The sequence below is a fragment of the Salvia hispanica genome, chromosome 3 (genome assembly GCF_029641045.1).
Source record: "Salvia hispanica isolate PSC_SH4W2 chromosome 3, Shi_PSC_v1, whole genome shotgun sequence".
Taxonomy (NCBI): domain Eukaryota; kingdom Viridiplantae; phylum Streptophyta; class Magnoliopsida; order Lamiales; family Lamiaceae; genus Salvia; species Salvia hispanica.
In genome coordinates, this window is record NC_142694.1 from 21561495 (window position 1) to 21589001 (window position 27507).

At 35.2% G+C, this 27507-nt stretch overlaps 3 protein-coding genes, 1 long non-coding RNA gene and 1 pseudogene across 5 annotated transcripts; 3 read left to right on the forward strand and 2 right to left on the reverse strand.

The window, feature by feature from the left end:
• Positions 1-2944: 2944 nt before the first annotated feature.
• LOC125216829 (clathrin light chain 1-like) lies at positions 2945-5768 on the forward strand. Its single transcript, XM_048118605.2, has 3 exons — positions 2945-3387; positions 4828-4981; positions 5091-5768. Exons 1-3 carry the CDS (start codon positions 3032-3034, stop codon positions 5514-5516), a joined length of 936 nt encoding a protein of 311 aa, XP_047974562.1. The 5' UTR covers positions 2945-3031; the 3' UTR covers positions 5517-5768.
• Positions 5769-6848: 1080 nt separating this feature from the next.
• Positions 6849-8343, reverse strand: LOC125216830 (stem-specific protein TSJT1-like). The gene is made up of 3 exons (XM_048118606.2): positions 8030-8343; positions 7387-7627; positions 6849-7304 (listed from the first exon to the last, which is right to left on the reverse strand). Exons 1-3 carry the CDS (start codon positions 8236-8238, stop codon positions 7002-7004), a joined length of 753 nt encoding a protein of 250 aa, XP_047974563.1. The 5' UTR covers positions 8239-8343; the 3' UTR covers positions 6849-7001.
• A 754-nt stretch (positions 8344-9097) lies between these two features.
• Positions 9098-11463, reverse strand: LOC125212452 (uncharacterized). Of its 2 annotated transcripts, none has more exons than XR_016136811.1 (2): positions 11029-11463; positions 9098-9928 (listed from the first exon to the last, which is right to left on the reverse strand). It is a non-coding gene; the product is annotated as an uncharacterized LOC125212452 (long non-coding RNA). The 2 variants fall into 2 exon arrangements; XR_016136810.1 differs by having other exon boundaries at positions 9098-10530.
• Positions 11464-21198: 9735 nt separating this feature from the next.
• On the forward strand, positions 21199-23409 carry LOC125209518 (G-type lectin S-receptor-like serine/threonine-protein kinase At4g27290; annotated as a pseudogene).
• Positions 23410-23494: 85 nt separating this feature from the next.
• On the forward strand, positions 23495-24035 carry LOC148930365 (G-type lectin S-receptor-like serine/threonine-protein kinase SD1-1). The gene is made up of 2 exons (XM_089069244.1): positions 23495-23645; positions 23729-24035. The coding sequence occupies exons 1-2, from the start codon at positions 23502-23504 to the stop codon at positions 24032-24034; spliced, it is 450 nt and encodes a 149-aa protein (XP_088925370.1). The 5' UTR covers positions 23495-23501; the 3' UTR covers position 24035.
• Positions 24036-27507: the final 3472 nt, after the last annotated feature.

Here is a 27507-nt window from a genome sequence, read left to right on the forward strand (position 1 = left end):
GGAATATTTAATACTTCTAAACATGAAATGCATTGTGAAACCTTTTTTTGTACCACAACATCGCTTCGACATATTTTATGCTTGATCTAGCTGAGGTTGATTTTGTGTAGAGGAAGAAGGTGTAGAGGCCTTGCCCTTCCTCTTCGCGGCTTTCTAGACTTGAGACGAATGTCGGACGCCACATGTGTATCAAAACTCTCCCATCGTACATCTCGCCACCATTGCGACTATAGTTTCCTGAGGCATTGATCTTCATTCTATTGGTGATACGATCATGGAAGCCGTGCGTCAAGGATTTCAACTACAGTTGGATTCAACTGGAAATCGTCCTATTGAGATTACATCCGAAAGCTATGAAACTACCACCATTGTCTTCGTCTTGGAAACAGCTTCGCGTGGGTATCTTGCACATCCCAATCGGAGTCCGAATGAGGGAGTTATGGTGGTTTTACGGAAGTCGCGCAGAGAAGGCCGAGAGCTTCGGGAAAAACGCCCGACCGGGCGTTTTGCTTGTGAAAATCGCCCGGGGACAGCGAAAACGCCCGGGCCAGGCATTTTGGCATGTGAAAAACGCCCGACCGGGCGATTATGCCGCTTTTTTAGATTTTGTGGGCCAACTTTCTATTTTTGGACCCATAGTATAAATACCTCTTGATGTCATTTCTTTTCCTTAGATTTTGATGAAATTAGATGCTTGAGAGCTTTGTTTCCTCTTGGAGAGGGTTTCTATCCAATTCCTAGATTTAGGTTGCTTGAATCCATCAATTGCTAGTTCAAGCATGAGATTTCCATCAATTGCTAGTTCAAGTATGGATCAAGTAGAGGTATGCTTTGAGGTTTGTGGTTCCCTTGAAGATCTAGCCATGGATGCATGTTAGTTATGTTGTAAGTGCCTTAGCTTGCTTCATCAATGACTATGTATCCCAATTTCCACCCTATCCAATGTTATTTCCTTCTTTGTTCATCTTAGTTTCTTTATTTGTTGTTGGGTTGCCATTATTGACACAATAGAAAATCTACTTCACAAAAATATTAGATCAATCACCTACAAATTGGGTAAATTCTTGGGAAATGGATCACAAAATACATGGATTCATATCAATTGGGGTCGGCCAAATCAAAACAACCCGAGAACTTCGGGTGGTCCTGAACAATGATGTAAATGTAAATGTACTTGACCTCTCTTTGTTCTTCCTAGAAGAACACTTGATGAGAATTCTGGCGAATATTGTGGCATTTGCTTCGCTCAGCTAAAGTTTTTGCATATTGTTGACGACTAATGTACTTAGCAACTTCTGTCTGAATTCGACCCCAATGCTTATGAAGATTGTCCTAATCGCGGTCCCACGCTCAACTAGGTTTGTTCTTGTTGTACATGTTAGCAATTCTATCTCAGAACTTGCGCACACTCTAGTCGGACTCCACACTCAGGTCCTCATAAATGTCGACATAGCACCTGCAAGCATCTTTGACTCTCAATGGAGTATTTTGTGCCCGCCATAGGAATTTTCCCTTTGTCTTCCTTTGTCTTTGCCCCCGCTTAGGAACCAAATCCAACCTCCGGAGGGGATCAAACACTCCAATTGGTTTCGTATTTGAAATCTCGTAGTCATATACGTTGATATCAGAATTGTGAGTACTTGGCGTATCCATCGCCGGGACCATGAGTTGCATAGGTGGGAACTACCTCAGAACATGCATTGCCGAATCCTGAGACCATACTGCATAAACGATCTATTCCAAGTATTTGAATCAAGATAGATAAGAAAATAGAGTGAAGTGTGAAAATGAGTATGAAAAGTGGGATTTATAGGAAAAAATTTTGTGTATTAAATAATATAAATAAATAAATGAAAAAACATGATTTCGTTGCGGCTGCAGAGTGTGCTGGGTAGCTGTGGATGAGGTGGAGTTACGGGTAGCCGAGAGATTTTGGTGGTGGGAATGCAACCGCGCGCCCGCTAGGACGACTGCATTGGGAATACTCTGAAAGATTACACTTTATTAATTTCCTTTTCTTTATTCAATTAATTTTCTCTTTCACTAAACCTTGAATTCTATGAACTTTGCCAAATTCATTAAGGCTATATATTTGTGTTCATATTTTTTTTATTTTAAAAGTTGTTTGAGTTCATATTTTTTTATAGTATTTTTTTATTTATACATTTATGATTTTAGATTTCTTACGTTGATATTGTTTATCATTTCCTAAAATTCTTTCACGGTACAAAATCGGTGTGAACAAAATAAAATGAATTGTGTATTGCGCGAGCGTAATACTAGTTACTCCATATTGGTCTTCTAATTAAACTTCTTATTTGGTTTGGGGAAGAATATCATTAGTGGTTAATAATTTAGTTAGGTCTTCAAATTAAACTTATTATCTAAGTTGTAGAAGAATATCATTAGTGGTTAACAGTAATTTCCTTTGACCAATGTCTAAGGCTAATTATTTCCTTAACAAGTATTCTTTTTCAACTAGAACTCTTCTTGTTTTCTCCCTACAAAGTAGGTTTATTAAACTTGTACAACGGTCTTATTTTCATCAAGGTCTTATTTTCATTAATAACACTACCTTGTGTTACCAAATTCAACCACCTTTCATATTACATTACTGCCACTGAATAATTTTTCTGTTGATTTATTTACCACCAAATATTAAATGTACTAATAACTTTTATATAGCTTGCTTATTGATTATTGTTATTATTCCTAAAGTGTACTCCTATATTTTTTTTACTTTATTCACTATTCTCTTAAAATATAAAATACAGTAGTATTGTATTATAAATTTAAGTGAGGATAACACTTAACAGATCATGGAATATAAATATATTATATTGGAATTAAAGCAAAGTTAAAGAGTTGTATTTAAACAACAATAAAATGAAATTTGTTCGAACAAACATAGACACGTCATTTCAGCCTCAAATTAAAAAAGTGTGCTGTATACACACGGCATTTGATTGTTACATCTAAAAGAGAGCGAAGAAAATCGTAGAGAGAAAATTCAGCTTCTGTTGAGAGAGAGATGGCATCCTTCGACGACGCTGCAGCTCCTCCATTTGACTACGATGGACACACCAGCTACGCCGATTCCTACTCCGCCTTCTCCTCTGCCGACGCACCGCCGTACTCCGGCTCCGCCTTCACGCAGGAATCCGAGGAAGTTCCAGTAGACCAGCAAAACTCCTCCGATCCATTCGGATTCCAGTCAAATACCGACTCATTCGACCACGACGCTTCGGTTCCGATCTCCAACGGCAACGGCAGCTCGCCCTACGACCTCGGCCAGGACTCCGAGGGCTTATTCACGTCGGACGGACCGATCCTTCCGCCTCCTAATGAGATGCAGGAGGAAGGATTCGCTCTTCGCGAGTGGCGGAGGTGAGCTTCCCTGCACTTGTATTTACTGATTGAGTTGTTCCTCTTTTGATTTCTGCTCCTTCGCATCGTCGGATCTGCTTGGTTAGGGCTTCGTTGAAGTTAATTTAGGCGCGTGGATTTTCGTTTTGACTCATTTGGTGGGGATCTCTTGCTGGATTGTAGCTCGAGCGGTGACTAATTAGGAAAAACGTAATCTATAATAGAACTTGGATAGTGTATAGAAATCATCCCTATATTTCAGCACATATGTGTTTCGGTTCTCTAAGACTTATTATAGCTCTCTCCAATCTGGTCGCTGTTAGATCTATTACTTGGGGTCAAATAGGAAGGATCAAGATGTATTTACGCAGCTTTGTGTGAGATCTCGACCTAGATGCGATCAACTAGTTTTCAGAGAAATCACAAGATCACATTAATCCAATATTACTTGCTTTTCAACTTGATTTCAATGTTTAAAGTAAACAAAGTAGTTCCTTGATGCAAGCTTAGTAAAGCTAGACATCTGTGGTAATCGATCAAAGAGAAAATATATGAGGATTATATTCATTTTTGACTTGAGGTTATTATTTATAAGATCATAGTGCTAATAAACGAAGTTTTTGGGGGCTACCCTGGTTTCTTAGTGCTGATTGGAGGTGTGGCTAATAACTTTGATTGAACCGTGTTTTCCGATTAGAATCCACTTAAACTGTGACTCAGTGTCAACACAATACTAGATATTATTACTAAATTACACTTTGAGTAAACTAAATTTCTCATCAAGTTGCATCTTTTCTTGTATTGATCATGTTAAGTTGTTTGGTTTTCCAGTAATAGATACTAGTATTTATTTTGTTTGACAGGAATGCTAGTCTTACATAACATGTTCCTAATTGCTTCATACTCAATAGTCTCATTTCTGATCTTATAAGCTCCTATAATTGCATGGTTTGACTTGCTGAAAATAGAACGCAGAAAGGGTTTAGATGGGTTCATTGTCCACTAAAAGAAATATTTTGGGTATAACATCTTATCATGTGAAAATATGATGATCACACATGTTGTGACCATTGACCAAGTATGCAGGAAATAAAGATTAATCGCTTTGACATAAGTAGAAACAGATTTCTTGTTTCTGAATTAATTGGATCTTAGTTGTAAGGTTTTCTTGGGTCTATTAATGATGAAATGCAGATGCTTGCCAAACAAGAATGTCTAGTCTACGTCTACGTCTACGAAAACCATAGGGCTATTTCTGAAACTTTCAGTAAATAAGGATACCTTTTGTGGATGTAGACGTGTTGTTGACAACATGAAAAGTAAAATGGAAATGGAACTGAGCTGTGAGCACCTTAACACACTATCATATTTTTGTTTTGAAATCGCCAAGTTAAATGACTTGTGGATATGGGATCTGCCGATAAGAAAATTTTCTGGTGCTGTTATGATATATGCTTGCAGGCTAAACACGATTCGTCTGGAAGAGAAGGAAAAGAAGGAAAAGGAGATGCGGAACCAAATTATTATAGAAGGTGAAGAGTTTATAAAAGCATTCTATGAGAAGACAAAGCTTAATGTGGAGACTAACAAGAACACCAACAGAGAGAAAGAGAAGGTTTGGGTTTTCATAGATTTGAGTTTTGAAGATAATAACTTTATTTATAAAATACTCATAAAACACAGTAGCAGTCCGTCTTTACCCTGATGTATAAATTTGAAAACAGATGTCCCTAGCCAGTCAAGAGAAATTCCACAAAGAAGCCGACAAACACTATTGGAAATCCATAGCAGAGCTCGTCCCCAACGAAGTGGCCCAAATTGAGAAGAGAGGAAAGAAGAAGGATCAAGACAAGAAACCATCCATCACAGTTGTCCAAGGCCCCAAGCCAGGCAAACCAACTGACCTTTCAAGGATGCGAGGGATATTGATCAAGCTGAAACACAATCCCCCGCCACACATGCTTCCACCACCGCCTCCACCTAAGGATGTGAAAGACAGCAAGGATGGGAAAAGCAAGAAAGATGTTAAAGAAACGAGCGAAAAAACTTCAGCTAAAGTATCCGTGGAAGAGTCCGCTCCTGATGGTGCTGCCGCCGCTCAGGCATCGGAAGAGCCTGCTGCTCCGGCCGATGACCAGCCAAGTAGCTGATGCTGCTGAGTTTTTGAGTGGATGCTGTTTGGCGCCGTGAAATTTCTATTTTATATATATATTTGCATTTTATTAATATTTAATGGTTTTCTTTATTTGAATCACGAAGCAAGAAACTATGGCTGGACCAAGCACTAGTATGTTGAGCTTAAACCTTAGTCAGATAATTCTTGTTTGGGTAGTGTAATTGCATAAACATATTTTGTTGTTGTAATCTTTTACTACTTACTATTTTGCATTGTTTTCTTTCTTGATTGGGGTAGCTGTTGTCTCTTGATGTCGTACTATGCATTCGATATATGTTTATGCGAGAGGATGGTCTCGTAAATAAGTCCTAATCCGAACCAAGTTATTTGTGAGATTTTTGGAGCTTGGCTCAAATATCGCCCAAACAAACTTGTGCGAAATTCTGACTGTTTAGTGATGGGCTGACCTAGATATATTTTCCGAGGCAGGCTCGAACTTGGCCGTGCTCAACTTGAGTCTCGTGAACTTGTTCGTGCTCGAGCTTAAATGAGCTTGTGTACATGAACATGCTTTTGAGACACATTTGCTGAGATATATTGAAGATTTCGGATTCTCAAGAATCTCATGGTATGATTTCCAAAAATTCACATGTAAATCTGTGAAAAAAATTGTCTAAGCTAGAAAGCAAATCGACACTTTTGCCTTGGACGTTACATGCCCACTGGCCACTAGTTTCCACTTGGTTCATCTCCGAAACACACTGAGGTCGGGACACATAGGTTTGATATGCATGATGGTATGAAAGCACAAGTTTGGTATGTAGTGAATGAATACAATCAACTCATAAATGCATACCTAATGATGTGAAACAAATAAGCCCAATTTTCCCATTTGAAATAATGGAATTTATCGTGTTCGTTTAATCTCAAACCTTGTGCTCTAATATACACACCAAGTTTTGGGTCGTTGCCGGGTAGGATGCATAGATAAATCTTGGGCGACATGTCACACGAGTCGAGATACCAGATACTTCTACTCAGGCCAGGTAGAAGTGCACCACAATTCTAGCCAGTCGGGTCTCGGGTCAATTCGAAGATTCAATCCAGTGGCTTCTACCGACCGAGCAGAAGCGAGCCATAACTCATAAGTCATATCCTGTTGTGTCAACTCGGGCGATTTCAGATTCAAGATCCTATTTTTATGCCATTTCTAGCCCGAGCATAAATAGAAGAAATAGGGCAGAGATCTCAGCCCCCATTGCTCATCAGTGAGAAAAACATAAATCCTGATAAACATTTTCCAACCATTACCTTAAGGTATTTAATGAGGCTGTCACCACCAAAATATTTTCAATGAAAAATGATATGAAAAAGAGAAAGCACCATAATATTAAACAACTTCCATTACAAAGTCCAACCCTCAGACCACATTTACAAACTAAAAAAACCTAAGAAAAGACAGAAAAAAAGAGCAAATCATGAAAATAAAGCAAATAAAGATTGGTGTCTAGGATTTTGCTCAACCCCAATTAGCAGCACTATCAACTCTAGGCATGCTGGTGTTAACCTTAGAATATGCATCAACTGCAAAATAAGCACCACACAATGCTCCCTCACTATCAACTCTTGGCATTGCTTTCATCTTCTTCATTGGGTGCTCAAAGCTCATCAGCCCCTTCTCACTATGATACATACACCCTGCTGGGAATGGTCCAAATGATTTCCCACAGCTTGCCTTCACATGCTTCACATTGTCTGAGATCATCACAGATCCATCTGCAGCTATGCCCCAATACAGTTTCACTGATTCATCACCACCACCCTGCAAAAAAACGTACAATTTGAGAACATATTCAACCTCCCAAGAGAAGAAAATGTATTCAATTATGATGAGTTTCACTCACATTGGCAGCAAACACAACTCCAGCCTTGTGATCATAGACCACGAACCCGAAATCGCCTTCGAGATCCTTGAGAACACGGTGGGCCGGGATGGGGCTTCGGTCCCTGAGGGTGCAGTAGGCCTCTATAACAAGCATGGCCTCATTGCTACCCTTTGATAGCCCATATTGCTTGTTGAGTGTGCACAAATTGTTCAAACTTCCAAGGAAAATGCAGTACACATCATTCAAACTACAAAACAACCTGAAAAAAAAAAAAAAAAGTCCAAATCTTGGATTAACATATTATCCAAAACCACAATCGGGGAAATACACCAATGCAATATCTTCTTTTAGTTAAGAGCTAATTGTCTATCCCATTTTAGATTTTAGTGTACTATTGGACATGATCTAAGTCCCACACCTAAAAAACACTAAATCCATCTCCAAAGCTAGTAGCATCAATCCAAATTCTATTTGTATGTTCTAGCCTCTATTTTGCAGACTAATTCCCAATTTCTTAAAATGGCATTTAAATTAAATGATCTACACAATGGCGAATAAAAACAAAATGCTACTCGAGATGAGAACTCTTTTATCAGCTGGATTTGATCCAATGATCACTGAAACAGAGCAATCAATGAAAAAGATTCAATCAAGATTTGACCTTTGTTGACAGGGGAACTGGCGTTGAGGTGAGGCATAGGCCAAGAAACCCTTGTCTGCAAACTCAAGGGAGAAGCCATTGGTGGGGTTTGAAGCTAAGAAATCCTTGAGAGTCTCCTGTGGGCTCTTGGAAGCCGTGGCTGAGCTTGAAGCTGGACTGTACAGCTCCTGTGGAGGGTTCACCACACCATTCTTGAATACACCTAACATTTTCTCTCACTATTTCTTTTGTGAATAAAACAAATCTTGAAATTAGACGGGATAAACGTGGAAATGGATAATGAATGATTTGAGATGGAAGATGGGAGTGATATTTATAGAGGTGGTGACTGGTGATGGCCATGGGCAGGACAGAAGTAGGTGGCCATCTTATCCAAACAAATTTTATATATCTTTGAAATGAGGAAAGAAGAAATTTGGTAGGAAAATGAAACGGATAAACGATTCTTTTGGAGAAAATAATAGCCGATTCATTTGTTTATATAAATACGAATTCTTTTTCAATCCAAAAACTATCTGGATTCTTTGGATAGAGTTGAAACGGATTCTATTTCGATCTAAAAAATATCTCAATAAAGTATTAATGAGAAGAGAAAAGATAAATGTATATAAATAAATTGTATGTGTACATAATATTACTCCTATGTTTTGGTAAAATGAAACTAGATAATTTTGTTTGTATTTTCATGATGGTTTTTGTTTTGATAGTATTTAATATAAATGAAATTCTACGTTATGAAATGAGGTTGCGTTTAATGATATATCATGTGTCGTTTAATGATATATCATGTGTCGTTTTATACCAGTCAAGCTTATCCAAATCGCGGGTGATGTGACGTGATTTCTAGTCAGCTATGTCGGTTGTAATGACACTTTATTTCCATTGATCACGATGCCACGTCATAGTTACTCACTTTATTTTAAATAGAAATGGAAGGATAAGATTTTCCACACTCGTAGCCCAAAGGAGTAGGACTAGGAGTATCCATTTGAATGCATTTCTTTTGCACATTTTCAATATTAATTATCAATTTATTTTACATAATAAAAATAAATAACAAGAAGACCAACCACCCAAAGCTGGCAATTTCCATAAAATGAGTCCATAACAGAATTCCACTTTAAAAGCTCTAGACACTGGTGGGTAGAATCCTTTGGAATTTCCTGTATCTCTATCTTTGACAAGATCAAATCCAGATGTTCAATATTATTTGTTAACTAAATCAAAGAGCTGGATATTACTATCATTCAAACAAAAAAATTGTGGGCCAACATACCCAAAACTCTCTAATAATGGGACACAGGGTGTCTTAAACTTCAAAAGACCACAGACCAGGACCAGCAATGTTCCCACCAATTGCATTCATAACATGGCTGAAAAAGGCCAAATAGTCTGCATAAAGTGAAGCAAATCAGTAAAAACTCTCACAAAATGATGTACCTAGCACATGTTGTACAAACAAGCACTTTTCAAGATTTTTGTAAAATTTCCCATCATAGCATTAGATGGGAACGTAATGGGTAAATAAGAGGGCAATATAAATTCTAAAGATGCAGTTGTATACATGTATCTTTGGAATTTAGTGAAATACCATAATACAATTTAGATGTATCAAGACATGACAATACAATAATATATCAAGCACCACCAAGTTACCTGCTGTGTCATAACTAGAATTGGGAACAATCCTAACTGATTAACCAAATAACAAACAGAAATGTTCAACACGTGAGAAAAACATTAATTAAAAAGAAATGATAGAAGAAGTATTATGATAAATAAATAACCACCACCCAATGATCTACATACCTGAGATGTATCAGAAGTAAGCATGTTTGCAATATTCCACGAATTGCTTGAGAAACCATGAAGACTCCAACAACTCTAAGTGGCGCATTTCTTTTTTGAACCGAGATTTTATGTACGGTTATTTTATGAGTTAAATGGAGAGAATAAAGTAAGACAGAGGAAAAAAAGTAAAGAGAGTGATGCTTCGATTTTTAGAATTGTTTCATTTAAAGTGGGACATTCCAAAAAGAAAAATGTGTCACTTAGAGTGAGACTGAGGGAGTATAATTTTTGACACAATACTGTTTATACATAATAACGTTATCAATGCTCTTGAAACAATACTGTGATGAGATTCCATTTCAAAACAATATAATCCATATAAGCTGTTCATATTCGATTTACAAAATCAATATTTAGCTTAAAAAGAAATAATCACATAAAGTAAAACAACTATGCTTGAGATTTTACATTTGCTACAAAATAAGAGCAATTTAACTAATAATAGGAAAATTAGTAGATATTTTTTTAGAGCTAGTATATACTATCAACTTGATTGTATTCTAATTTCTAACTAACGAATTTAGAAACAACAGCAGAGCTACTATATAATACAAGGGGCACTGAGTGGTCTTGGCATTATAGACTGAAGATGAGTTGAGAATTTTTGGTGGATTATTGAGAGGAAAAAGCTCTTGCATGTTAATCTATATCTGTCCATGAAGATAATTGAATAAATGATATCACCACAATGTCTATACAAATATAAACATCTGCACAAAGGAAGTTTGTCTAGTGCATTTAAGCCTGGAGAGTAACAAACAACCATAGTGATCTAAAAGATCAGTTTATCAGAAAATGAAGATAAAGCCTATTCTACTACATGTAAATACTGATCTATTGATTTGTTCCAATTTTGCAACAAAACTATTGGTTTGTTATGATTTCTGCAATCAATCAAGATAATGACAATGATATAGCTATGGAAGGTGGCCACCTTCCAACGGTCACCTGTGTACACTAATCCGAGTAGGGACACCACCCTCACTCGGACCCGAATTCGATTCTTATGTTCCAACCAAACAGATAGGCTCCATACATACACATAAAATAAATCATTTATGGCAAGACAACATCATTTGCATAACCAAATATCATCTCAAAATATTTGCCATTTTATCCACATTAGTATTTAGGATAGAAAAGTTCACCTCATTTCCTTAACTTGATTTTCTCGTTCTGACCTTAACTTGCGGAGATAACCTCAAAACACGATATTGAATTGTGAAATTGTGAGACTGAGAGGAGTAGTTTCCTTGGACTTGGCAGACTCGTCTCTATGATTTGGGATGCTTATTGGAAGAGAATTAAGCAGCCCCTTTGAACTCTCGATTTCTGCCGTGAATGGTTGGTATTGGAAACAAGAGCTCTTCTACTTCTCTTCCTTCCTCTCGGCTCTCTGTTTTTGCTTGGAGTTCGCAGAAAGTGATTGTGAATTATGTGCAGGAGGTGGAGTGTAATCAAGCAGCTACGGCTTGAGGGGAAGGAGAGTAATCAGGCAGCTACAGCTACGTGCCTTGAGGGGAAGGAAAGTAATCAAGCAGGAGGTGGAGGAATGCTACGTGTCTTGAATGGGAGGAGAGTAATCAAGGAGAAAGAGGTGGAGGGGAGCTATCAGCAATTTATGCAAAGAGATTTGACATGGGCTCTTTGGGCTCCAAAGAACAAATTATTTTAGTGATTTGGGTTTTGAGAGAGTTGACTCTTTCTTTTTAAATTAGGCCCACAAGAAATAAATCCTTTTATTTCTACTATACTTTATTTCTTGAATTTAAATCATAAAATTTAGCAATTAATACTTTAGTGGTATGCTAATTTCTAAACATAAATTACGACTCTTATCGATTTATCGTAAACATCTAATACTCCTTTGAATGTTAATAAGGAATGAAGATTAAAAGAAAAAAATTCAGATACCCATTCGACCTCCTTTCAAGATCAACTAAAAAGCTAGGGAAGACCCGGGATGTTACATTCCACCCACCTTAAAAAAATTTCATCCTGAAATTTGAGGTGCTCTTATATTAGTAACTCGGGTAGCACAAAGAGATAATGTTATTGTTTTCGCCTCTTCGATGATTTTAGGAGCTCCAATAAATCGTGGCCTTGACGTACCTTCAAACAAATACTTTATCTCCTATTATATCTCTTTTTTTTTCAACTCAGATCGACATGCGTCAGCTTGAGATTCGGTGTCGGTCTTGCGCTTCCTTGATCCTCACATATATTTGCTTTACAATATCACTCATCTCATTTATCGGGTCGAGTTAAAAAAATTCTTTTGCCAACTTCACCCTCGTACCTCATTGGTAGCTTACATCAAGGAGTTTTTGATAAATTCGAGGACTTTTATACCGTAGGGCTCATCTTGTCTACTCCAGGCGAAAAGAAAAGAATAGTTTCAATGGTGTGAAACATTCTTAGACTTTAGGAATGCTATTCTAGGGAAAACTTGCCAAATAGAATAAGTTGTAAAATTGCGCCAAATATAATCTCAAGGATTAGTAAATTGAAGAGTTCCAAGGATCACTCGATGACATATTTAACATAGCGACTGAACAACTAGTCGCAAGTGGATAGGAAAAGCAAGCAATTGCTCAGAAGTGCTGATGGACTTTAGTCAACCATCACGTGACACGACGCCACATCAGTAATTTATCAAGCTTTATAGACAATTTAGAAACCAACTCATAAAGAAAGACAACTCGAGTAAACTTATTAAGAGCGGAAACAAGCGGTTAGGTTTAAACTTGGAGCTGCATAAAAAGCTCGAAACATGAGAAACTAACTGTAGTAGAATTGAGATGGGAACTACTCATACAATAAAAGAGTTTTCCATCAATTCATGTTTAAGAAAAACAAATAGGTGACTTAGCACAAGGTCCAAATGTTGCTTTCACCCCAAATGAATCAAGGGGAAACTGCAGTTAATCAAGAGTGTCCAAAAATATGAGGGTAGGTTCATTTTAAGTAAACTGAAGGTGGGTCACCACCAGAGATAATAAAAAGTGGTGACTGCTTATAAACATGAGTCATTTCAAGGTCTGAATCAAACGAACAGGTATTATAAATGCATCAAGTCAAGATGACGCCGGAAAAAAAAATTTCGGGCCAAGGTGCAAATAGTTGATCAAAAATTAGGGAGAGAGCATATAATATCGTCACCTTGAAGGAAAATTATGTGTGCCATAAAACAATGAGCTTAGGAACAAAATAATGAGTAAGACACACGATAACTCTTACACCACCCACCCTAAAAGCACCGAGATGTATCAACGATATCAAAGAGAAATACGGGTGGGATGGTACGAAAAGGGGCATCCCTGCATTCTTGGAAAAGGTGTACAAAGGACTTTGTGGCATGTTTGCCCAAACTCAATTTAAGAATTATTGTTACAGTGGCTAATCATTGACCATCACATCAAATTGAGATCCAGTATCTCATCGAGACTTTTGAAAGGCTTTTAGAAGGAACTAGGCACTAAACTAAATTTGAGAACGACTAGGAAAGAATACTTCAAAAAGACTAGAGAATATGCTAAGAGCAGTCGTGCATGATAGATGGAACAATTGAGAACCTATCTTGCCCCTAATAAAAATAATTCGTGTACAAAAATACTAACTAGACCACCATTAATATGATACTATACGAGAGACTAGATGGGAAAAGTGCAGATCACCACTTTGCTGGGATTAAGGTAAAAACTATTGACTAAAATCGTTTCCATAATCTACAAGGGCGGTTCACCATCTTCCCTCTTTTGTGCATGATAAGGAAAATCTTGGGAACTGGGTTTACTTCACAACTATGTCTGACGACCATAGGTGAAATCATGGCTCCATAGTGTTTGACACTTCATTACATTATTCTTGAAACAAGTTATTTTTTTCTTTTTATTATACAAGACTAACTTTCTTTAACTAGATTGAAATCATATTCTTTGACCATGTACGGATATATCGTTCAGTTGAATCGGAGATACTATCTTTTATTATGACTAGATTGTCGGCAAGGATTGTGGTAGATCGTTCACTTTTGCTAGGACATAGAAGAGAGATATCTTGTTCCTGGAAATATCGTTCATTCCTAGCTCAAACGGTTTTCTCATGATTAACTTTCTTTTAGATCGCATACTTTTCTCATTATCGCTCGGGAAAGCGAAAAAAATGATAGCAACTGCCCTTCTATGTTCAAGTTCATACCGTGTTCTAAAGGGATGCACAACTTAAAAACATTCTAAGTTCTTAGAAACTTTAATTTCCCTTTACCTGCAACATGATTCATACGCTAACTCGAAAAGACATATTCTTACAAAAAACTTTTCAACTTTTCTTGACAAAGAACGACCTTTTTTATTTTTTTTAAGAACTAATATCCCTTCGATTATTACATTTCACTATTTTTACTAAAAACAAAAGTTACTTAATCCTTTATCATATAAAGTCTTTACTCGATAAAAGACACATCAACTCTTCCCTAAAACTTTTACCAGATAAAAACGCATCACTTTCTTTCTAAAATTCGTTGTATTGTTCCATGACAGGCCTCGTATCAACCATTTTATAGTTAATAAAGTTACCAACAAGAAATTTCTTGCTAGAGGCATCTTCTGTCATATATTTGGCTTCGAGGGAATCCCACAATTCCTTAGCAGACTCAACATTTTGATACACATCAAATAGAGAATCAGACATACCGTTTAAGATGTGACCACGACATATCCGCCTCCTCGTCTGTTCCAGAGTTTCATTTTCATCAGCCTCGGGCATGGGAGTACTCAGAACGTACACGACCTTGAGATTCGTCAGCATGAAGTGCATCTTCTTTTGCCAGCGTCTGAAATCCTGGCCAGCAAATTTATCCAACTTCGCGAAACCTTTCGTTCCTTCCTTCACCGTTTCCTTGTTCGACATTTTCAATTTGATTTGATCTTTGTTAGGGAGATTCAAAATACTAAACAGAATGGATAATCTGAAAGTCGTGATGAAATCACTTTCAGATCAAATCAATTTCGTTCGGTGGTTCTACCAAAATATTTGATCGGATACAATTCAGAGAAAATCAGAACTTTCTTATGTTGATCTTTGAGAGAAAAAAAAATCTTCGAACCAAACAAGAATTGATCAGTTTTTAACAAGATGAACCAACGCATCTGTTAATTTCATAATCGACCCCAGCCAGGGGCTCTGCCCCTTGGACCCTGCCAGGGGCTGTCGCCCCTTGGACCCCACTACCCGGGGGCGCTGCCCCCGACTTATAATGAATTCAAATAAGCGTGTATTCCGCACCTCCAGACTTATATAATGTCTCATTATGATAATACTGATCAATCAAGTTAATCCAATTACACTAAATATCCAACAATTAAGAGTCCCATTTCTAAATGGCGCGGGTTTTAAGAAATGTTAAGAAAAGTGGATGGAAGAAAGTTAGTAGAATACGGGTCTCACTTATATATATTAGTTTAAATGATATATGAGTGGAATGAGTTAATGGAATGTGAGTTTTTTTTACCATTTATGGTAATTATGAACCGGGACTCTTATTCATGGACGGACCAAAATGAAAAAACGAGATTCTTATTCATGGACGGAGGGAGTATTTTGGTTATTTATCTTGTTTTACTTTTCCATATTTCATATTCTTTATTTTTGTCCTTACTCATTCTAGATTTTTGTGGCATGGAAAATTAGGACATCAGCATCACATTTCGATACGGCATTGACTTAATCAACTTTTGTGTTGTTTAGCTTCTAAATAGTTAGTTACTCCACCATTTTTACCATAAAAATGATGCTTTTCTTTTTTATTGATCCAACAAAAATATTTTATTTTTATTTATTTATTTACAATTTATACTACCAGAACTCATTATTACACATTAATAATATGGGTTTTATTTTCTACTAACCTAATTTTAATTATCATTCTCCTTATCTCTCTTACTTTTCTTACTTTATCAATTATACATTAATTCCCGTACCATTACAAATGTTCTTACTTTTTGAAATGAAGGGAGTATATTTTTGTTAACTTTCCCCATTTCTCATAGAATTTATTCATACTATCTCCGTCCTTGAATCTGTCTTTAATAAATAGAAACTTTTGGAAGGACACGAATTTTAATACATTATACATATTCCGCCCGTCTACGAATAGGAGTCTCATTTCATTCTGACACGAATTTTAAAAAATGTTAAGAAAAGTAAGGGAAGAAAGTTAGTGGAATATAGGTTCCACTTGTATATAGTATTAGTTTTAAATGATACGTGAGTGGAATGTGGGACCTCTTTACCATTTACAATAAATATGAACCGGGAGTCACGAACGAACTAAAATGAATAAAACGGGACACCTATTCCCGGACGGATGGAGTAATTGGTAAATAAGACAGTAGAATTGGTAAAATAGGAGAGATGAAAAGAAAAATGGGTAAAGTAAAGAGAGATTGAGAGAAAAAATAGAGGAAGTAGTGTTAGAGTAACACCAACTATGCTCTTAGGTCCCACTTTTATTCATTTTTTTTTGTGCTCTTAGTTAATGCTCAACACCCCCAATCGTGCTCTTAAGGTATGTTTTTTCACTATTCATAGGTCCTACTATTTTATTATTCAATTTAAATATTTTAACTGCTAATTTTTTTTTCATAGTATTAAAATGCATTATAAAAACCCAAAGTACTATTATAAATTCCTAAAAATAAGAAAAAGTAAATACTTAAAATTCTAAAACTATAAAATTGCAAAATTAAAATTCTAATATTAAAAAAATCCACTACTCGTGGCCAAATTTCGTCCAAAGGTGTTCCTAGATCTTGTTGTAGTTGGATGTGGGCTTTTGTCTATCTTGTCGCGCGCCGTTGAATTAAATGGGGATTAAAAAAATAAAAAAAAATTCAAATGTTTTTCTTAAAAACGGTCATAAAACGACTCTATTTTGGGAAGTGGGAATTTTTTCTCAGTTTTTTTTCTTTTTTTTTTTCTTTTTTTTTCTGATTGTTTACAAATTAAAGAAAAAAGACATTTTAACGGATTCAAGGGAGCTCTTAGCTAAGAGTGTGTTCATGCCAACGACATGACCATGCTCTTCTACAAGGCACCCGTTTGGGATGCTCTTAATGGATTATGGAGTCCATATCCTAGCAAGATTAAAAAATTTATTTTTTATAGGACGACTCAAAATAAAAATAATTTCTACTTTTGAGATGAATGTGTATTCATTTGTTTTTGTTCACGACAAGTTAATAAGTTTTTTCGGTAAGTGGCATATAATCAAACAAAAGTGGAATCTAAGAATAAGGAGAAGCTATAAATTTAATATTGGAGGTCCAAACTATAGTTAATAATTATTACTTCGGTTTATAAAATGATACATATTTTAATGTGTGATTGGTAAAGTAAAAAAGAGGGAGAGAAAATATGGTGGAAATAGTATTAGTGGATTATGGAGTCCACATTTATAATGATGGGTAGGATGAGTATTTGTTTAAAAGTTATCATATTTAGAATTGATCTTATTTTGGTGGACAATCCAAAATAGTAAAATTAGTTTATTTTTTATGGACGGAGGTAGTATAAGATATTGTTTATCGACATTGCCGTAAACAATTGTATCATTGAAAATAGGATTTGTACGAGAGAGATATGTAATGAGAAAAGATGAATTATAATTAGTGTAAAAAATAGTAGAGATAGAGGAAAAGCGACTATAGCTTCGAAAGAACTGACGGTGTCGAGAAACGACAATGGAAAATAATTTATTTTCTTTATATAAAGATCGCAGTTTAAAATGATATAAATATTTCAAAATACTGTAAAAAGAAATAGACAATTATTGTGTAAATTCAAAAAATATAAGAATTAGAAAGATAAATTAAAATAATCAATAGACATTAATAATGGTATAAATTACACTGAAATAAAAATAAGAAATACATAAATTAATAAGGTAAAGATAAATAGCCAATAGATATTAATTGTAGTATGGCAGTGATAAAATGCAAACTTTAAATATTCTGCAAACTCCAAAACTATGATCTAGATTATTAAAAAATGTCAATATATGACAAAATAACAACAAAAAATATTAATATAATTGCTATTATTTTGTCATTTATTGATATATAGAATTTTCATTTTAAACAAACATAATCTTATATTTTTATGCATAAATTTTTAATATTCTTTCAGAAAAAGCGTGCACGTTTGATTAGTTCACCTTCCATAATTCACGGAAACGAAAAAAAGGACTTTGATAATATTAGTACAATTTATTAATAAAAGGTGCAAACACAATTTTCAGGGATTGAATTTGCAGCTTACTTTAAATTTAGGTGGTGTTTGATTTCCAAGATAATATAAGATATACAATTTAGGATTGAGTTGTGAGATTGCTTTAGTCACAGAGGATTAATTATGATTAATTATTCCATGACTATTTATTTAAGATTAGTTGTGAGTTTAATCTCATAAATCAAACACACTATAAATCTAATTTCTGATACAATATTGTGTAAACCGAATACCCCTTAAAATACGTTATTATTATTCTCTCTAGTCCTTACTTTATACTTAGAGTACGTTATCAATTATTTTCTCATTTTCAAGGATCATGTGAGATAAATCGAACTTCAATCAATAGTCAAAATAAAACGACGTCATTTTGTCTAAAACCATTTTGTGAAATTGCAATAAAATGAAAATGGAAATTTTTTATATTCTAATTTCAAAGTTATGGAAACCAAAAATCCATAAAAAATCTTAGTAAATATTGGGAGAAGTTTGGGCAACTTTGATGGAATTCCATCTCTCTTTTACAATAGCTTTTTCAATGTTATTCTGATAGATTAATGTATGAAGAATTATCTTATTATAGTGTAGATTTGCCGAACGATCTAAATTTTACTTCGAAGTTCATTGAGCAACTACATTTATCTACTATTAGGGCATGTTTGATAAGATAGTAATACCAAGATAGAGAATTATATATGAACATTTCTAATTGTTTGATATCATAGTTAAGCTTAACTCAAAGCCCAATATAAGACCAGGGCCCTATCTAATCTTACCAAAATTATAACATTAATCTTGTTTATGTATCTCACCAATTTGTCAAGTTAAGCCATATTATTTAATATACAGTACAAATTTAGATAATTTCTTTTCTATCAAACAACGGAAAAAAATCATATTTTTGCATATCTTAACATGAAGCCCGTATTTCTTATCTTGTTTTACATATCTTCTCATATCCCATCTTTTGTATCAAACGAGTCCTTAGTGGATTCAAGTATCGGTAGAATATTTGTTGTTTGTGGTTATGATGCCACTGACAATTTTTTTTTTCCGGAAAATCATTGCTAGCGGGCATGCAACTAAAATGTGAAATTATGTTGAATGTCGCTCCAAGTGGCATAGTCTCGCTCTTATTGCCTGGTTGAAAACTGATCATTCTCGGTTTAAGATTCTTATAAATCAAAATAAAGATTCAGCTAGCAATATCAATCGAGGAAGTGAACTTACCTTATCGATTCAAAGTAGGGGTAAGCAGAAAAATCGAAAATCGAATATTCGAGCCGATCCAAACCGAAATTTTGAAATTCGGTTTGATTTTTCAGTTCGGTTTGGTTTTAAAAATACAAAAATTTTGATTTTTTGGTTCGGTTCGGGTGAAAAAAAAAATCGAAAAAACCGAAAAACTGAATTATATTTTAAATATAATACTATTATAATTTCATATATTATATACTCCCTCCGTCCCAGATAATTTATCCAATTTTTCCATTTCGGTCCGTCCCACATAATTTGTCCCATTTTTCCATTTCAGTCCGTTCCACATAATTTGTCCCATTTCACTTTTACCATTTTTTGTAGTGGACCCCTTATTCCACTAACTCATTCCTACTCACATTTTATTATAAAACTAATATATAAAAGTAGGACCCACATTCTACTAACTTTTTCAACTCACTTTTCATTATATTTCATAAAACCCGTGCCCGGTCAAAGTGACGAATTATCTGGGACGGAGGGAGTAATATATATTCTTTTAATATATTTTATATGATATTTATTATATATATTCTATTAATTTTATATTAGTATATAAATATTTTTAGTTTATTAGTATTTATAAATAAATTAAATTATATAATACATATATATTAAGAGTCCCATTATCCACAAATCCACTCTTAAAGACCGAACCACCGAACCCTACCAAATTAGGGCTTTTAGATCTAGTTTTTTATGGATAAGATACAGAAATTTATAAATTATTTTCGCCTTCATCACGAGCCTATTTTAATTCATCTGAAGGTAAATAAGTCATACTAACATGTTACGAAGATTTAACTTCGTCCAGAATATATTACTTCATTCTAGTAGGTTTTTACTTCATTCCAGTAGGTTTTTACTTCATTCCAGTACGTAAATGTGGTTTCGCCGTCGCGTGCCGTTCTTTCTCTCTACGATATCTATCACCACCGCCATGACGCTAATATGGTTTAATAAACACATGGAATAATATAATAAATTATTGGAATGAAGTATGTGTAGAAGCATTTGAAGTACAGAATGAAGTAATAAACCTATATAATGAAGTAAAATGAGCTTGTAATGAAGCCGAAAAAATTTTCACAGCAGCTCATCTCATCAAAAAAACTAGATCTAATGGCCCAGATTTGGTCTCTAGTTCGGTCTTTAAAATTGGTTCGACATTGATCACAATTCTATATATTAATATATATACTCCATATTTTTTTGGGTTTTTTGGTTTTTTTGAAACTTTTGGTTTTTTCGGTGTTTGAGTTCGGTTTTTGATTTTTCGAGTTCGGTTCGATTTGGATTTTGAACTAAATTTGGTTTTTCGATGTTGGTTCGGTTTGGACAAAAAATCGAACCGAAATCCGAATGGTCACCCCTAATTCAAAGGACAGTCTTATTATATGGGATGAAGCTCTAATGATCCATAAATATTATATCGAGGTTTTGGATAAGAGTTTGCAAGATATCACTGAACCAAGCATAATTTTGTCATTTGGTGAGAAAACTACTGTTTTTTTTTTGATCATTTGGTGAAAAAACTATCGTTAGTACCTTTTGATACGAGATTACCGTTGAAGTTTCAACGTCGATAATTTCCTTTAATTGTTTTATATGCAATGACTATCAACAAAAGTGAAGCTGAATATATGGATGGCATTGATGAGATAAATTCCAGGTGAATACATCAACTGAAGAGAATATGACAAGGTGTGTGGGAGTATACATCATATTACCAATAGCCAAACTGGTTTTTTCTCATTCTTGAAGAAGAGAATATGATAAGCAACAGATTCCACCTGTGTCTGTTTCTCTTCACAACCTTCATTTTGTCCACAAACACATCAGACACCATTAATACTTTCCAAAGTCTTAGCGATAGCCGCGACGATACACTCATCTCATTAACCGGGGTCTTTGCCTTGGGGTTTTTCAGCCCAGGAAGCTCCAGGAACCGCTACATGGGCATATGGTACAACAAGATTGAAGAAAAGACCGTGGTGTGGGTCGCCAACAGAGATAATCCACTCACCGATCGATCAGGTACGCTCAGAGTCTGCTTCTCCTCAACGCTACTAATGCAACTATATGGTCTGCCAATATATCAAGCACTGCACAGACTCCAGTCGCACGTTTAGTTGACTCGGGGAATCTCATAGTGACAGATGCAAAAAATTTGCTATGGCAGAGCTTCGACCATCCAACTGACAATTTCTTACCAGGGATGAAGCTTGGTAGGAACTACGTCACCGGCCATGAAGTCTACATCGCATCGGCCAAGTCCAACCATGATCCTGCAACGGGGGGTTTCACGTATCACTGTGATCCTACTGGCTATCCGCAGAGTGTGATCAAAGAGGGCTCCTCCATCCGGTTTAAAACAGGCGGTTCAGTGGCAGTCAGAACTCGATGATGAACTCAATTTTCTCGTTTGGTGTTGTGATCAACAAAGACGAGGTTTTTTATTACTACAGCCTCTTCAACGACTCTGTTTATATGAGGTTTACACTGAGTGAGAGTGGCGTTGGACAGAGGTGGGTTTGGTCGTATCAAATTCGAAACTGGATAACTGTGACATTTATAGAGTGTGTGGTGCCTATGGTGTTTGTAATACTGAAACCACGCCTTCTTGGATAATTTCAAGCCTACTCCCGGTTGGGATGGCGGGGACTTTTCGAAGAACCCCGTTGAACTGCCAAGAAGGCGATGGGTCTCTCATGTACTCTGGTATCAAATTACCAGACACGGAGCATTCCTTGTTTAACACGACTATGGGTCTTCAAGAATGCGAGAATGCTTGTGCCACAAATTGCTCTTGAAAGAGGATGTCTATTCTGGTTCGGTGACCTTGTCAACATGAGAAAGTTCTCTTCTGGACAAGATATTTACATAAGAGTGGCTAAATCCGAATTAGGTATGAATATAATCACATTCTTTGTTTTGTAAGATAACAACTCCTGTTGATAGCATGTAGTACTATTTTTTTCTTAAAGACATCTCAGGTTCGGGAAATGGTCAAAAGAAAAAACTTATTGTGGCGTCATCGGTGACACTGGGAATACTTGTGCTGGGACTGGGAATGTTTCTCTATATCCACAAAAGAAAGAAGCAGAATCATCGGCAGCAAGAGAGTAGGAAGACAGAACATGAGTTATTTGTTTTAACCTATTCCACATTGATTTTGTTATCTATAACCTTTTTATTCCTCACTTAGCAGAGATGAAAATGAACAACTACATGGATACGCTATATCCTAGTGAAAGCCAAGAGGAGCTGGAGCTACCAATGTATGATTTATCCACAGTGCTCAAAGCTACTGAAGATTTTTCAGTCAGCAATAAGCTTGGGGAGGGTGGATTTGGACCAGTTTATAAGGTAAAAATCCATCTAAAAAATATTACACTCCTTTCTATAACGTTAGAAACAAAAATTAGCAGACTACATGCTTGTACTAGGGAGTTCTAGGGGGCCAGGAAATTGCTGTTAAAAGACTGTCAAAAACTTCTCTTCAAGGACAGGATGAGTTTAAGAATGAAGTAATCTGCTTTGCGAAACTTCAGCACCGAAATCTAGTCAAGCTTCTAGGATGTTGCATTCAAGGAGAAGAGAGAATGTTGCTCTATGAGCACATGACCAACAAAAGTCTCGACTTAACTCTTTTCGGTAAGGTTTTGCCACTTTTAGTGTCCACCTGAATCACTTAAAGTTTGCTTGCATTACAATTAATTTATTTCCTCTGCTTATGTTGCAGATCAAGTCAAGAAGAAGATGCTGGACTGGCCGATGCGCTTCAACATTATAAATGGTATTGCTCGGGGTCTTATGTACCTCCATCAGGATTCCCGTCTCAGAGTTATCCACAGAGACCTCAAAGCCAGCAATATATACTAGATTCAGATATGAATCCCAAAATATCAGACTTTGGGCTTGCAAGATCATTTGGAGGGAACGAGGCAGGAGCCAACACAAGCCGAGTAGTAGGAACATAGTAAGTATATGATCCTTACAATGTGTTACCAAAAAATGCAAGTGTACTGATTTCTCTCTGATACCATAGCAACCATTTTCTTGTAGTGGATACATGTCCCCGGAGTATGCTGTAGACGGCATGTTTTCAGTGAAATCAGATGTGTTTAGCTTTGGTGTTCTGGTGCTTGAAATCATCAGTGGCAAGAGAAATAGAGGATTCACTCTGATTGACCACCGCCACAACCTTCTTGGACACGTACGTATTCTACCTTCTTGTAGTCTTTGTTTGGAGTGGAAATTATACTTGTAATAATATAGTATGAGATGATACAACATCAGGCATGGATGCTTTACAAAGAAGAAAGGTCACTGGAATTAGTAGATTCTTATGTGGAGTATTCAAGCTATATACCACAAGTAGTGCGATCAATCCATGTGGGTCTTTTGTGCGTGCAAGAACAGACAGAAGAAAGGCCAAACATGTCTTCAGTGGTTCTGATGCTCAACAATGATGGGGTGCTGCCTGAATCCAAACATCCTGGTTTTTTCACTGGAAGAGATGTAATAAGAAATGAAGCTTCGCATGGCTCCAACGCTGCAAGTTCTGGTAATGCAATGACCATTTCACTGCTAGAGGCTCGTTAACAAATTCAATCTATAAATTATAGATTGGGAAATAGTGCAAACATTTTTTAGTGTACACCCGTTGTACAAATTGCAAGTTGAGAGAGAGACAGATGTTGATGGATACCAAATAACTGTATCTGGTGATGTCCATCTAAACCAGACTATATGAAATTTGATAAAAGCTAAATTTTGTTTGCCGAATGTATGACAGAATGAAGGGTTCTGCACAATAAGCACAAGAATAGCAATGTGAATTTATGATAACAAAGTGGTGAGAAGTTGCCGTGAGATTTAGCAGGATCGCCGGGAATATTATGGAGATCAAGAGTTCCTCTAATCAAACTAGAAGAGCCAGTGTTTAAAGAAAGATGATAACATTTCATTCATTGATTAAACGTAAAAACGTTCGGCCTTGTATAGCTGAATGCACTAACGCTAATTGGTTGCACTCAACTAGCCACTCTCAAGCTAGAGACATACGTTTAAATTGATTGCGTAATATTCTGCCACCTCCACAGTTGATCCCCTCGTCCTTGACTTCGAACAACACCTACAAGTCCCGGAGCTCCTCCAATTCTTGCCTCTTCTCCTTTTGGCCATGCTTCGAATGAAGATGCCTAACGGTCAGTCCATTCGGAATTCCGCAGCCGATCAGGGGCAGACGGATAAATTTTAGATTGTAGGGGCTATACTGTACACAAGTTTTAATATATAATTATTAAAATTAGAGAGAAACAGAAAATATTTAACTAACATCTATGAACTATTTCTATAAGACAATAAAAAAAAAAATATGGTAGATTTTAATAGGACGAAGGGAGTACATACATTCTTATAAATTCCCCCAATCTCACTCAACTCAAGATGTCCACACTTTCCTTTTAGTTTGTCTAATATCCATTTTCTATATTTGAAAATAAATTCTTTTCTCATCTCTATTCATTAAAATATTCAACTATTTTTTTCTCTCTACTTACTCCACCAAACAATTTCTTCTAAAATCTCGTCCCATTAAAAAATATGGACATTTTAAATGGAACAAAGGTAGTATATCTTTTCTAATGATCTTATAAAATAAATTACTAAGTAGCATTTCTAAATATTTAATATTCGATATTAAAAATAAATAATGTATTTTTTAAAAACTAGAAACACTTATATAAGAAATAAATTGATTCTTTACCTATATAAGAGTCCTCTCTACATTATTCTATCTCTTACACTACTCTCTCTCGATTTTGTTGTTTATTCATCCCTCCGTCCCAAGTTAGTTGAGTTGTACTCCTTTTTAGTTTGTCCCAAGGTAGTTGAGTCATTTTCATTTTTTAAAAAACTTTATTTCTTCTCTTACTTTACTCTCTTTTCATCTTTTTTACTTTATTCACTCTCTTACTTGCTATCTCCACTTTAGCATTTAATAAATCAATTTCTTATATTCCGTGCACAAAAGAAATGTTCCAACTACCTTGGGACGGATGGAATATAATTTTTTTAAAACGAGTACAAAAAATGAACGACTCAACTACATTGGGACGAAGAGAGTATACTTTTACGTAATAATATATTATAAAATAGTACCTCCCCCGTCGTTGGAAAATAGACTAGTTTTACATTTTTAATCATCCCCCAACATTAGACCAAGTCTAAATATGAAATTTTTTCACCAATTACACACTACTAATAATGAGGACCCCATAATCCACTAAAATTAGCTTCACTACTTTTTCCCTATCTCTCTTACTTTACCAATTACATATTAAAACTTGTATCATTTACCACTTTGACTATTTTTTAGGACGAAAAGAGTAGGTATTTATTGTTACCGAGCCCAAACTTTCAATGAATAATAAAGTATTTCCGTCAGATGTCACTATATCTACAACGAAAATATAGCTACCCGTTGAAAACCATTATCATCTATCGTCTAGTTAAAATTTAAAATATATTCTATTTAAAAATTAAATATTATTATTATTATTATTATTTTAAATTTTAGCATCGGATTATATAGATTTTTGGATCCGTCACCCGCATGGAAGGATCTGCAAAAATATACTCCCTCCGTGCTACAATAAGAGTTACACTTCATTTTTACCATAAATGGTAAGTAGGTCTCACGTTTCACTAACTCACTCCACTCGCCTTTTATATATGTATAGATTAATATAAAAAGTGAGTCTCATATTCCACTAACTTTTCCAATCCATTTTTTTTGCATTTCTTCAAATCTGTGTCCACAATAAGAATGACTTCCATTGTAGAACGGAGAGAGTATATTTATTATGGAAGAATATCTTTCGGGTCTTGCAATTCTACGGTAGAATCCAAAAATTTAGCAAATTAATATCAATTTTCAAAAATATTGAGACAACTAAATAATGAAGCGTGGACTAATTTGTGGCTGAAATAAGTTATGTGACTACTACATCTTGCATTTACATTTTCTGCAATTTTCATTAAGTTTATCTCCATGGACCATGGTTATACGGTGTGCATTAATTTCTACATTTACCCTTGGTAGTTGCATATGGTGAGATTTTTACGTTGATGTTGACACGATGAATCTATTATTTTTTTGTCACGTGTGATTCTCGATTTGTAAAGAATATTGCCATTTATCAATACATTTTAACAGATCTCGATATATCAACAAAATAGAATATGGAAGAGTATCTTATTCCATCATGTCACATGAAAAATATCATATTTATGAAATGGTAAAATATTTTAAGAAATTTTGTTTAACATATTAATTAAAGAAAGAAAATATATTTAAATATACTAGTAAAAAAGAAAAAAGTAATCAAAGTATAATAAATAAAGAAAAAAAGGTAAGTAGATGTATTAATGATAATATTACTTTTTAAAAAAACCTAAAAATATTTCACATTTTATTAAATAGTAAATTCTATATTCCACTAATTTATTTTCTCTTGTATTTTATTATAAAATTACCATTAATTTTTTCAAATCATTTTTTATTACATTTTATAAAACTTATGTTGAGTCAAATGGTGACAAATTAACAGGGAGGAAAGGGGTACAAAAGTAATTGAGATACTAGGTTTTATGGATGCAATTTTAACCGTAAAAGAACAGGAATTATGTATATTGCTCAACTCGTTAATGACGTTATATTATAAAGCCCCAAAAGGTTGCAAGTTTTATGAATGCATACTTGAATCTCTTTTTTCAGACTAATGAATTTAAACCGAATCGGAACTGAGAAGAAGATATTGAAATTTAGATGCATCATGCATGTATGATGTCTAACAAAATTTTATCCAAATCACCCACTCATACTCATATCATCGTGTATAAGCGTATAACATTTGAATCGACGCCGCCACGTAGATTCTGACCCTTTCTCTATTGGATACGTGGATCTTCCGACATTAATATCTGTAGTATTGCAAATAATACTGTCTATTAATGATGAGGCTAACGTCCGCCGCCTTGGCCGACCGACCACCACCGTCATACCCACCCGT

Excerpts from the sequence above, each read along its gene's own strand:
- LOC125216830 (XM_048118606.2), bottom strand. The coding sequence starts at position 8,238 with ATGTTAGGTGTATTCAAGAATGGTGTGGTGAACCCTCCACAGGAGCTG. Across the intron at positions 7,628-8,029 it reads CAGTTCCCCTGTCAACAAAG|GTTGTTTTGTAGTTTGAATG; the intron begins GTCAAATCTTGA and ends TTTTTTTTTCAG. Across the intron at positions 7,305-7,386 it reads GAGTTGTGTTTGCTGCCAAT|GGTGGTGGTGATGAATCAGT; the intron begins GTGAGTGAAACT and ends GTTTTTTTGCAG.
- LOC148930365 (XM_089069244.1), top strand. The coding sequence starts at position 23,502 with ATGTCCCCGGAGTATGCTGTAGACGGCATGTTTTCAGTGAAATCAGAT. Across the intron at positions 23,646-23,728 it reads GCCACAACCTTCTTGGACAC|GCATGGATGCTTTACAAAGA; the intron begins GTACGTATTCTA and ends ATACAACATCAG.
- LOC125216829 (XM_048118605.2), top strand. The coding sequence starts at position 3,032 with ATGGCATCCTTCGACGACGCTGCAGCTCCTCCATTTGACTACGATGGA. Across the intron at positions 3,388-4,827 it reads GCTCTTCGCGAGTGGCGGAG|GCTAAACACGATTCGTCTGG; the intron begins GTGAGCTTCCCT and ends ATATGCTTGCAG. Across the intron at positions 4,982-5,090 it reads CCAACAGAGAGAAAGAGAAG|ATGTCCCTAGCCAGTCAAGA; the intron begins GTTTGGGTTTTC and ends ATTTGAAAACAG.